We start from the raw sequence: 13,483 nt of genomic DNA on the forward strand, positions 1-13,483 counted from the left end.
AGACTGGACTGGGTGGGTGTGGCATGTTACAGATTTGATTTCTTGATTGTCTGTTGTGTTTACAATGAGGATAGTTGTGAGGTATGGCAGAAACAGCTGCTGAGTCAGAAAGCAGAAAACGTGGATTTCAAGTGTCCTACACTACAAATTAGCTGACTGAACACAGACACAAATCATAGGTTGTAGGTTACATAAACAACAGAATTTAGAATTGGAATGGACTTTAAGGACCTTGGTCCAATAGCCTTGTTTTACATATGAATCAACTGAGGTTCCGAAGTTCAATAATTGTCCAATATGTGTATTTTCTATATATATATAATTGTTCAGTATATATATATATATATATATATATATATATATATATATATTTTTTTTTTTTTGGCTGCACCGCACAGCTTGTGGGATTTTAGTTCCCAACCAGGGATCGAACCAGGGCCCTCAACAGTGAGAACGTGGACTCCTAACCCCTGGACCGCCAGGGAATTCCCAGGAAGTAGCTACCAATATTAAAAATATGTATATAACTGGATTTCTGGTCAAAATGACTCAGTAAGTCCACACTTTGACAAACCTCTTCTGCTCAAATAGTAATAAATAAAATACAAAAATCAAAATAAAAGATATGAGGGGCTTCAAAAAAATACTACATATTCCATGAACCAGAAACAGAAGAGTAACATGAAGCAGTGAGAGGGGCTGATGCTCCTGGCCAGGAAGCGGGCAGACATGGCTGGGCCTCTAACTTCTGAAATTTAATGGGGATTAAATATGTTCCAAATGAGATAGGAAATTAATGATTTACTGGTTGAAACCAGGGATTTCAAAGGATGAAAAAAACTGCTGTACAGCCACTTCCAGGAGACGTGGCCTAAGAGAAAGCAGCAGGCCTTGGCAGGCCAGGGAACAGGGGGCAATGGCCTCAGGAATCAGGAGGACAATGCTTATGCCTAGGAATGGCTTGGTGATACAGGAGACCCCCAAATATCATTATGAGACATGGTTTGGGGCTAGGTATCTAGACTGCAGCCACTGCAGAACCATTAAACAGAGGTAAGGACAGAAAGATTGAAAAAAGGAGAAAGAGGAAAAGGAGAAAAAGAAGACATAAATAAACAACTTGTTTGGTAAACAAGTATGCCGAAGACATTTCAAACAAAAAGAAATCTAATGCTAAAAAAGAAAAACAAACAATAAAGTCAACAATGAGAACATGAATTCATCCCTGAAAAAATTAATTTTATGTTACAGAACAACAAAACTCTAAAATCAATGTTTAGAATGGCCAAAGAGATAAACTGAAGATTAAATTTCATTTTAAAAGAACAACAAAAGATAAAACAAAAAGAAATAAAACAGGTGAATATGAAAAAGAACCAATTAGAAGTATTGGAAATTATTAAGTAGTCATGAAGTTTTTAAAAAGTAGTAATAAAATTAAACAAACAAAAAAACCCCTCAGCAGATTGGATAAACTCTAGACTAGACAAAAACAGTAAGGAAATTAGAAAGAAGCATTGAGAGACAAAGGTTGAAAAATATATAGAAAAGCTGTGAAGAGCCCTGAAGGATCAATTTACAGGTGGACAGATTGAAAGGATCCAACATACATCTAACAGGGGTTCCAGAAGAGGAGAATGGAAAAATGGCAGAGAAATATGTTTTAAAGAAAGAAAAACTGAGAAGCTTCCAGATCTGGAAAAAAACATGAGTTTTCAGGTCTACCTTCTCATACTAAACAAAGACAATTCCACACTTACATTTCAGAATATCAAGGATAGAGAAAAAGATTTAAAGCTACTAGAGCCTATAAATCAGTACAAGAAAAAAGGCAGGCAATCCAATACAAAAATGGGTAAAAGACTAGAAGAGGCACTTCACAAAAGAAGTTATGTAATGGCCATTTGAAAATGCTTAATTTCATTAACCATAAAGCAATGCAAATTAAAACCACAATGAGATAACACACTACAAAAGTAGCTAAAATGAAAAAGATGGATAATACCAACTATTGGTAGAATGTCAGCCATATGGCACTTTCACATACCATTTTTGGGAGTATAGATGGGTTCAACTTCTTCAGAAAATTGTTTAGCAGTAACTACCAAAACTGAACATATGCGGACCCTATGGCCACAAGTAGAGAAAGCCTGTGTGCAGCAACAAAGACCCAACAAGCCAAAAATAAATAAATAAGTAAATTTTTCAAAAGTGGGCAAATTATTTGAATGGGAACTTTATCAGTGAAGATACATGACAGGTGATGATCCTCTAAAAGACTTAGAAAGGAGAATCTGAGAAGACGACAGTGACGGCATGATTTTTTAACTTTTCCCATCACCTCCCATCACCTAAAAAGAGAGCAACAAAAGTTAAAAAACAAAAACCCACAGACTGTATCTGCAACACAAGGTGATGAAGCATCCCTAAGAATTTCCCAAACTGAGAGGGTGGAAGACAAACCACCAATTGCTACAAGGCCCATACCAATAAGCACCATCTTACCTGGAAGAAGCAGGGGGAAGCAGTAGAGTAGCTGACGGAATGAGGGAACTCCCAAGTCACTATAGGTACTCACTGGAAGTTTAGAGGGCTAACTGCTGTTGTGCAAGGAATGACTACCTTAAGCTCTGAGAGGACCTGAGCAGAGGGGCCCTATGAACTCTCAAAACTCACCAGCTGAAGCTCCCTTCTGGAACATAACTTTGAGAAATATCTCCTGGGAATAAAAATCCATATTAAACATGATAGAGACAAAAAGGGTACAGGAAAGAGAAGGCCCAGATGAAAATGGGGGCAGAAACAGAATCAGGAGATCTCTGAAAGGGCAAGGAAGAGCACTTCTGACCGACTCCACCCTCCCCATCCCCTGATACCCCAACCAAGGTTCAGGAAAATAACTTAGTACTAGATATGTAGGAAAATCTCACATATCAGTTCTGAGCCATTTAATACCACCTCCTAAGTATCCTGTAAACAGAACACTAAGGCTGCAACTCCTTCCCTACAATTTTGTTTAAACCTGCTGGTTAATTCTACTAATTCAGTAGAGGAATATTCCCGCTTGGTTTTTGTTTTGGCTCATTGGGATCTCATCTCAATTTTTTCTCAGTTCCCTAGTGGCCTGTGTTTTAGTCATGTCCTGGTCTTCTGACGAGTCATTGTCCCAAGGACCCCACCTCTCTCTCTATCATAGATATGGTTCACAAGTACATATTTACATATTTTACATCAAAATTGGATTTTCTTCCAGAATGAGAATATTTATTGAAAAAGTTTCCCAAAGCACCCACATTGTTAACATTTGGTCAAGAGACAATCAGAACCCCAAGGTTGGAAGAATGAACTCTAATGAAAAATGCTGAGAGAATCAATAAATCCCAACTTAATCTTTCATATTAGCTATTTCATAAATAATGTAAAATAAATATTCTAATGAAACATTCTTATTATACTAGGAGTATTATTCAATTTGGAAGGCTATCATTCTAATGAACAATTATTTGTTCTCCCAGTAACAAACAAAAGTGTGAACATAAACTGCTTGGGTCTAAATAATGGTTTAAAGTCTGGGAAGTCTGGTTTAAAGTCTGGTTTAAAGTCATGTACTCATGGAAGATGTTGAATTGAGACTGGTTTTAGAAGTAATAAATTTAAGAATCCTTCTATCATAAAATGTATCATTCCAGTAATGATAAAATAGTTAAAGTTTTAGAAGTTAACTTCCTCTCAAGTTGCAAGGTATGAAGCTCAAACTACAAATCTTTTAACTAGAAGAATATGACATCTTTTTTCTTGCTGTGGAATTTTCTCAAAAATACCGTCTCTCTCCCTTTCTCTCTCCTCTCTCTCACATACACACACACACCAATTAAAAAATAGCTTAACAGATTGATGTGAAGGTGCTTAAGGGTAGACTGAGCTGATAGGTGAGTGGAAGAAAATGCTTGAGTGAGAGAAAAAGAATAGTTAGGAGAGAATTCAGTGACCTGTGATTCTATGAGAATTAAGTGATTGGGTAAGTTAAGGAGAAGAGCTAGATACAGGCAAATTATACTGTAATGCAAATATTTATTTTCAGCTTACATTTGGCAGAACACAGTCCAAATTCCAAGGATCATTAATGAATTATATGAAATACCACCTTAGAGAAATATATTCCAAAAATTGACACTTATAGATTCTGGTTTGGTTGTATGTAACTCCCAAATATTTAAGGGCATGCATCAATTCTGCAGTTTATAAAAGGAAAGCACTCAAAGATATCATAAAAGTTGATTTTGCCTGAAAAAAAACGAAGCTCCTTTTGAGATCAAGATTATATACAAAAAGAGTTTCAAGTGCATGATTATGTGTTGTAGAGCAAAAACTTCAAAATGATAAAATGACTATAAAAAACAGTAAGTACAATGCACTGCACACATCAAGTTGTAGACTAGACAGAAAAATGGCTAATGTCCATAGGTTATTTACTAACTGACCAAAGTCTCAGAACCGATAGCGATTAAATTTTGGCTTGACTGAATAATTTGGTCACCTATCATGAATGAACTCTTGTTGGCCAAAGATTATTATTCAACGTTCAACTTTTTATATATCCTACCCTAGAAAAGACCTTTTGCTTTTATCATGAGATTCTTCAGTTTCAGGCATTTCCTAAGTGAGAATAATAGCACCAGAGTAATGTCACAACCTCTGTAACATTAGGGAAAATGGACCACACTTACCCTCTATCCTGAAATATTTTACACACCAATGACTACAATGATAACTATATAGTCCTATTTAACAATAAATTAAACAATTCCTATAAAACTTTAATAGTCTATGAAAAGTTTATGAATCAAATCATTTAATGTTCCAGACATCAAGTAAATTTGTTTTAAGGTCTTTTAAGGTAACCCCCTTGAAAGAAAAGCTAGGTTCATTCCACTTTAACATGCCCATAGACTGAGTCTAGTGTTTGTACATAAAAAGTACACAACAGGTATTGATGAACTGATGGTGTTAATTTAAGACAAGTGATCAGGATCAAGAAGTCTTGAAAAACAAATACAGCAATTAAAAGAAATCAATTATTCAACAATGATACGCACAGTGTAAGTCCATTTATAGAAAATTTTAAATTCCCACAACAATACTACAAGTTTTCAGAGTCAAGCATGCAATGAAGTGGTAAATACTGAACTTCATGTTGGTGGCTAACTCTAGGCAGGGAGTGAGGGCAAAAGCACCAGGGAGGCATACAAAAGTCCTCAATTCTTCTTATTTGGATCTAAACCGAATGATATAATGTTAATTTTGATAAAACAGTATGATGGGCATGAATGCTCATTATACTGTTCTCTTCTGCCTACTTACAAATTTAAAAAAAGAAAAAGATTAATACCAGACCTTTGCAGGAACAATCAGCAGTGTACTGAGGCATCGGTAGTATTTATCAGCTAATCATATATTTTATGAACATCATTCATTTGAAGATCAATGATCTACAGACCAATGATCTATGCATCTTCTTTTATACCTTCAATATATAGTTGTATCACTTATTTAGATTTTTAATAAAATAGATTTCAATTTTTCTTTAAGAAGTGAAAATCTGAGGAAACTTCTACTAGAAAAAAATTTCCTTATATTGCCTGATTTAGTCAAAGCTGCTTGAAATGCTAGCCTGTTACCATCAGTTACTGATTATGTATCAATACAGAGAGCAGAAAAGACCTGGTAGTAAAGTCACAGGAATTCTGTTTATTATTATAGCAAACATTTTCCTGGCATTTGACAGAACTCAGAACCATTTCTTTGAAATGGGTTCATATCTGTGAAACTAAGCCCACCACTGGGAAGTCTTTCTCTATAGAAATGAACAAAAAGGAAACTAAACCATCAAAAGATATATTTCACATAATAGCAAAATATAAAAATACAAGCAAAAATGACAAAAATTTTTTTTAAATGCTAAGCAATGGACTTAAGAAACTTTGATTCTATTCTTCTGTCTTGTCGCTAATGGTCCTCTTTGTTCTTCCACTGTTACATACGTGAAACAGGAATGATAATAATTAAAGAATGGCCTTGCAAGACTTACTAGGAGGTTAAAAGGAATTATTGAAACAGTGTTCAAATACTTTATAAATACTATTAACAAAGATATTTATTTTATTACATTTTTATCTTCCTTCCTCTCACTGTTGTGGCCTCTCCCGTTGCGGAGCACAGGCTCCAGATGCGCAGGCTCAGTGGCCATGGCTCACGGGCCCAGCCGCTCTGCGGCATGTGGGAACTTCCCGGACCGGGGCACGAACCCGTGTCCCCTGCATCGGCAGGCGGACTCTCAACCACTGCGCCACCAGGGAAGCCCGAAGGTGTTCTTTTAAATCAGACTCTGTTTATTAATATCGTTTCGAATTCTCAACTAGAGAGATGTTAGCTTTCTTTCAAAGCGATACTCCCAGTGAATCATAATAGTTCTGATTAAGAAAGATGATACCAGAACTGTGCTACCTGAGGAAAAGAGAAAGAACTGCAGCACAACTGGTAAAGTTCCTAGACTTAGTCCAATCAAGTTATGGATTGTCCAACTGACATAGTACTTTGTTACTCCAACTTTCAAGTACTATCCTGAAATCACATTCTATCTTAGTGTGAGTTTTCTTACATAAATATTTAACTTCTGTAAATGTTTGTAGTGCCAGTTATCTTTCTGAATAGATTTTTTTCCTTTAAGAGAGCTGCTCCAGTGAAGAACCATTTCTTACACATCCATGTCCAGACTCAAAAAGAAACGTTCTTCTTTGAAAAGACAGAAATACCCAAGTAATGTTAAAGCTTGCTGTAGCCAGGGACTGCCCACCTCTTCCAAGCATGGGATCACTCCCTGGAGATTCCTGATGAATTAAAAATGTTTTCCAGTTACTCATAGCTCATCAGATGTGTTCACCTTTGGTAGTTCACATTCTTCACTGGTGTGACAACTCTGAAGGATGTCCTTGTAGTGGTTCTTCAGATCTTCATACAAAGAAACAGTTTCTTGTGAGTGAGCCAGTGGTAACACCTTTTCATTCAGTAACATCTGCACTTGGAATTCTTCCTTAGGAGTCTTAGCATTTTTACAATGGTAAAGCACAAATATTAGGTTTGAGGCATAGGGTACAATGTGACCACTTCGGAACTTCCGATGCATTTGCTTCTTGTAATTGTAAGCTGTTAGGGGCTCCTTGTCTTTGAAGTAGCCCATGAGAGAAAGCAGTGGAAGAAGGGTCTCTGCATGACCAAACTGAAGGATGACTGGAGAGGAAATTGGTTGAGAACTTAAAAGATAAGCAGAGAAAAAATACATATAAACATATTTTTACATACATAATAATTTAACATAATAGCTTTTAAACATAATAGCTACACTTAGAATTAGCAACTTTATCATCTTTTTGTAATCTTTATAACAACAATCTACATAACAATATGGCTGAAATTCTGTGTGGCAGAGAACTGAACTTTTTTTTTTTTTTTTTTTTTTCCGGTACGCGGGCCTCTCACTGTTGTGGCCTCTCCCGTTGCGGAGCACAGGCTCCGGACGCGCAGGCTCAGCGGCCATGGCTCGCGGGTCCAGCCGCTCCGCGGCATGTGGAATCTTCCCGGACCGGGGTACAAACCCGCATCCCCTGAATCGGCAGGCGGACTCTCAACCACTGCACCACCAGGGAAGCCCTGAACTTTTTATAATAGAAGTTATGTTCCAAAATTTTGGAACACTGTAGTATTGTAAACCCATCTAAAACAGTGAGCATACACATTATTCTTTAAGTTTAAAGAGTGTTGAGTCTTTACTTGTAGATTAAGGAACTTGAAGTTGATATGTATTTCAAAACTGCATTGCCTGTCTGTGAAGGACTGGCCCTTAGTAAATATTGATTACTCCTTGGAGCTCATCTGAATAAATTTCAACTGTTATTTTATCTTTATCTAGGGAATAAGGACAAGCACTATTCAGTAAATTTCTCGGTGAAAACCAAGTCTGAACAGTAAACGGTAATGCATGTTATTCCTCAATGTTTTATAAGACCCAACTTGGGCACAAAATGTGGAAGAGAGCTACAAAAGGGTAGAGACATAACCTATTCTAGCTCATATACTGTGTCTGTGGTTGGGAATGGACTTTATACACTGCCAGAAACACAACAGCTTTCAACTCCATGAGTTAGGTCACCTTTATTTTTGTTTTTTGTTTTTTCCAAGTTTTCTACGATTTTTTTCTGGTAAAGGCTTCTTTTAAAAGCAGCAGCAAATGACTGTTTAGCCTTCTCTCAACTTTTATAAAAACAGTATGACTATTGTTCTTAAATATAATTCATAAACCTATTCAAACACAGTTAACCATCTGACTTCTTGCCACCACCCCACACATTAGGTTCACATTTTCTGGGAGGACAGCAGCATTTGCAGCAGTTTTTGAACCTTCCTAATTCCTCACATAAAAACAGATGGAGCAAATGGACAGCAGATCCCAAAACCAAGGGAAACATTCACAACATAACTATGTGGAAAAGTATTCTCCATGAATCATCAATAGCCTCAAGACCTGCATATTATCAGTATCAGTGTCGAAGGAAGCAGAGGGAAGCCATAAAGCATGTAAGAGGTCTGAAAACTGGAGAATCCCAAACAGCCATCAGGTATTCACTGGAAAGTGCTGTGGGCCAATTTGAGATAGCAGCTGAAATTGGGAAGGGTTTAGGTTACTCGTGTGTGTGTGTGTGTGTGTGTGTGTGTGTGTGTGTATGTGTAGAATATGTATGTACTGATACTATATATTATATATGTATGTATATGTATATATATAATGACAATAGTAATATAGATTGATTTTTTCTATATGCCATAAACATACAATATATCATTACTATTTTTGCTTTAGGTAATGTTACCTTTTAGAGCAATTAAAAATAGAATAAAAATTATGGTAGACAGAATTCTAAAATGACCTCCAAGAATTCAGCCCCCTGGTGTATATACCCAGTATAATCCACACCTCTTAAATTGGGAAAGACCTACATATATCAAGATATCACTTGCATGATAATGTCATATGATACGGCAGAAAATATTTTGCAGATGTAAATAAGTTTCCTAATCATTTGAGTTTGAATTAATCAAAAGGAAGATTATTCTGGATGGACCTAGCCTAATCTGGGTAGGTTTACTGAAAGGGGATGAAGTTTCTGAGACATCTTCCTGCTGACCTGAGAGCAGAAACAGCCATGTGGTAAACTACACATGGAGGGACCACATAATGAGAATATGAAATTGGCCTCCAACAGCTAAGAGCAGACCCCCGCTGACGAGCAAAAAAAAACAGGGACTCAAATGCTTCAACTTCAACTTGGTGAGTGCAAGGGAGGACTACCTGTAGGCCTCTCCTGGGGCTGCAGAAACCTAGCCCCTGTGAAATCTCCAAACAACTGCTCCAAGGCTCCACTGAAGGACAGAGGCCACACTAAGGAGAAACTGCTGGGAGTGGGGTCAAGACTGAGCAGGAGAGGGACCGCAGAGATAAAGGAAAAAGGAAGCCCAGGGGCCTCCCTGGTGGCGCAAGTGGTTGAGAGTCCGCCTGCCGATGCAGGGGATACGGGTTCGTGCCCCGGTCTGGGAGGATCCCATATGCCGCGGAGCGGCTGGGCCCGTGAGCCATGGCCGCTGAGCCTGCGCGTCCGGAGCCTGTGCTCCGCAACGGGGGAGGCCACAACAGTGAGAGGCCCGCATACCACAAAAAAAAAAAAAAAAAAAAAAAAGGAAGCCCAGATAAAGGTGGGGGGAGGGGAGCAGAGCCAGGAAGCAGGCTACCATATTCCTGAACAGTACACACACACACACACACACACACACACACACACACACACACACACACACACACACACACACACACACACACACACACACACACACACACACACACACACACACACACACACACACACACCAGAAAAGGGAGCTCTGTAAGGTTAAAAAAGCAACCTGATACAGCCTTCTTCTAAATGTTGAGGAAAACTAAATTTACATTATAACAAGCAACAGAAAAATAAATAATAAGGAGCAGAAAAACATCCCTACAGAAAATAAAACTATACTAGAAAAGTATACTCAAAAAATACAGAGAAACATACTATTTCTCAATTATCCATTATTTTGAGATGAATATTCTCTAAAAGGTGTGAAATTTAAAAACCATTCATCAGCAAGTGACTGTAAACCTCTTTTCTTAACTGGTATACTTTAATTAGGTCATCTAAAGTACCTAAAACCTTTATTTATTTCCAAGCAGTATCTCCTTAAGTCCAAAGTTCTAAAGCAGTACCATTAAACCACAGTTATATTTAGTTTGACTGCATAAATATTTTTATATCTTATAATATTTGTCAGTATTTTAAAATTGGGAGATTTCAAATTCTTAAAAATCCAGATTTGTGGCTTCTCTTAAAAACCTGAAAGATCTGGCAACATGAACTCCTAACAAGGCAATAATCAGCTGAACAGGAATAAGGTTTACCTTCCAGAGATGACATATACCTGTTGCACAGGACATATATAATTTCACGTTGTTTAAGACAGGATGCATTCATTCGTTTGTTACTTGCCTCGCCCCTTTATATATTTGACTATAAATAAGCCAAAGCCACTGCCATAATGTAAATATAATGGAATTTAATAGTGATAGAAGTTAAAGAAAAACATGTAATATAAAGATACTGGTTTGTATTTTAAATCTTCTAGCCATGAGGCAGTAAGTGCAAAGCCAGGAACAACCCTCAGCTCAATACCCTACTATTGCTCTTTGTAAGATTTATTAGGACACATAAGAGTTCAGGAAGGAGAGCAGCAATACCCTCACTGTCTCACTGAAAGGCTTAACTGTCAGCAACTCTCTCCTCTTTTCCCCACTGGGGAACTCCAGTAAACTGGAAGAATATATAAGGCAATATATAATATAAAATATTCTACTTTTAACATGTAATTAACATAAAAATTAATGAAACTATTTTATTCTTTTCTACCAAGTCTTTGAAATGCCATGTGTACTTTACATTTACAGCAATCTGAATTCAGACCAGTCCCATTTTCAGATGCTGAATAACCACATGTGGCTGGTGGATATTATGTGGGAAAGCGTTTGATAGTGGAGTAAACAGCCTTATCCTACCTACCTGGGTTCAAAAGTCAATCAAATAAAGAGAAAATAGAAAAAAAGATAAAAAACAAATAACAAACACACATATGAAACAAAAAAATGTGTGTTGGGGAAGAGAAGAGACCAACAGGGCTATGTACAAATGATGAATTCAAAGTCCTATTAACTACATCCAAGCTACAGAAGAAATTAAATCTAGGTTGTTACCCAAATTTAAGTTTTAAACCTAGGGTTCCTTAGGTTTATATAAAAAGCAATAAATCCCATTTTCTCTTTTGACTGCCTACTTTCAGTCACATATTAAAATCAGCTATTTTTGAGAAGAAAGTTGAGAAAAAAATTGTGCTTTAAAATGCTTATTGGGAGTTCTATGGGAAATCAAATAACTTTATAGAGTAGATTCATATAGGAAGCCAAATCAACAAAAATAAATGACTGTCTTCTGCCATATGATCCACCTAAATTAAAAAAAATATTTTAGAATTCCAAGCAATTCTCAATAGGGAGGAAAAATGCAATTTAAAAAATAAATGCCATGAGTATCATCTTCTTACTACAGATCAATCTCCATTACAGAAGGATGCAATATACAAAAACAGTATGTTTAAAGGTCTGGTTAAATGCATCAATACAATAATGATCACTAAGGACAAGGAAAACTACATACTAGAGGGTCAAGACTAATGTAGCCTTCCCCAAAACAATCTAAACAACTAAAAACATCAATTTACTTAGAGATCCAAATGTGCTTGCAGAAAATAGTAAGGAACTTACAATTTTTTGTAGGTTATATATTTCTACAATAATGCCAAATATAAAGAAGGAGAAATGAGCAGAATTTCACTCACAATTATTTTTTGTCTGCCTTTAACCTTTGTGCCTTAAAGTGTCTTGCACAGATAGCAGATGCTGTTGCTACTTCAGAAAAAGAAGTTGGCTGATGTTGCTTGTATTCATACAAAAAAAGCACTGGACAAAAATGGATGTGCCCAATTTTCTGAAACATAAAGAAGAGACTTTTCAAAGATCCATTTCGCCATTTGTTTAGATGTGACAGATACTAGCATTCTCTGCCAAGTGCCTGGTACCATGCTAGTTTCGCTTTTTAGAAGAGGGAGGAAAGATGAGAAAGGGGGAGAAAAAACGTAGTAAGGTGAAAGAACAAATAAAACACATGCCTGGTTCTTGCAGTTGACAATTTGTCTAAGTGTTAGGGGAACCCAGAGAAAGAGAGTAAAATCACTCTGAGGAAGAATTGGACGGACTTTGCTGAGGAGGTGGTGTTTGAGCTGGATCATGAATACATTCCTATTAAGTCTTATAATAGAAATGCTGCCCGTTGTGGCTTTAGTAAAGTGTAGTATCTGGTTTACCCTATGATGTAGATATCATCCCTTTTTTTTTTTTTTTTTTCTTTTTGCGGTATGTGGGCCTCTCACTGTTGTGGCCTCTCCCGTTGCGGAGCACAGGCTCCGGATGCGCAGGCCCAGCGGCCATGGCTCACGGGCCCAGCCGCTCCGCGGCATATGGGATCCTCCCAGACCGGGGCACGAACCCGTATCCCCTGCATCGGCAGGCGGACTCTCAACCACTGCGCCACCAGGGAGGCCCATCATCCCGTTTTTACAGATGAAAACACTGAGGTTAACTTACTTGCCTAAGTTAACTTTGAACCATCAATTAAACTCACTAGAAAAAATACTATGCATTAAGTTCATAGGAATAGATAATATAAAAGATTAACCTAAATCCTTTCAAAAAATATTAATCGTCCTCAGCCTGATTCTTAAGTTCAATTTTTCAAAATTGTTTTTTTTTTTAAAGAAGGGCACATCTGAAATTATTTAACTTTTTAGCTTGAACTTGAATACAGGAATACTATAAATCGAGTTTCACGAATATAATATACACACAAAAAAATTCACTTGGAAAAAGCTCAATGCCTCTTATATAGGAAAATATTTGCATAACTGGACTGGAGCAAATAAGTTAGGAATTTAGTCACCCAAGTTTACTTTCAAGCCATTGCTGATTTAAAATCAATCAAATCAAATAAAAAAAACTTAGTACAAATTTTAAATCAAATCAATGGGGGGTGGCTGTGGAAACATGGCATTTCAATATACCAGGTGAGGAAGACCACATTGTTAGTGCTTGGTAACAAGGCCCCTGGCGTACTAATTTGAATTGGGCAATTTAAAAAATACTCTTTAGCAATGTGCCCTTTGGTGAGAGCACATGTTAAATCCTACAGAATAAGAAAATGGACTATCTCTTAAACAAGGCATCAATTCTTCTCCA

At 37.0% G+C, this 13,483-nt stretch overlaps 1 protein-coding gene across 8 annotated transcripts in view; it reads right to left on the reverse strand.

Annotated features, from left to right (window-relative positions):
- Nucleotides 1-3,828: 3,828 nt before the first annotated feature.
- Nucleotides 3,829-13,483, reverse strand: part of MINPP1 (multiple inositol-polyphosphate phosphatase 1) — a 48,153-nt gene continuing 38,498 nt past the window's right edge. For 2 of the 8 annotated variants that reach the window (XR_009532859.1, XM_060102549.1), the window contains one exon: nt 7,231-7,310. Coding sequence is in view for 4 of the 8 variants with exons in the window: in XM_060102502.1 (XP_059958485.1) it covers nt 6,917-7,310 (394 nt within the window). In the remaining 4 variants the exon portion in view is untranslated. Of the gene's footprint in view, nt 7,311-12,030; nt 12,180-13,483 lie in introns of all 8 variants that reach the window. The other 6 variants (XR_009532860.1, XM_060102502.1, XM_060102494.1 and 3 more) reach the window with 6 other exon arrangements.

This window comes from Mesoplodon densirostris, chromosome 1 (genome assembly GCF_025265405.1).
Source record: "Mesoplodon densirostris isolate mMesDen1 chromosome 1, mMesDen1 primary haplotype, whole genome shotgun sequence".
Lineage (NCBI taxonomy): Eukaryota > Metazoa > Chordata > Mammalia > Artiodactyla > Ziphiidae > Mesoplodon > Mesoplodon densirostris.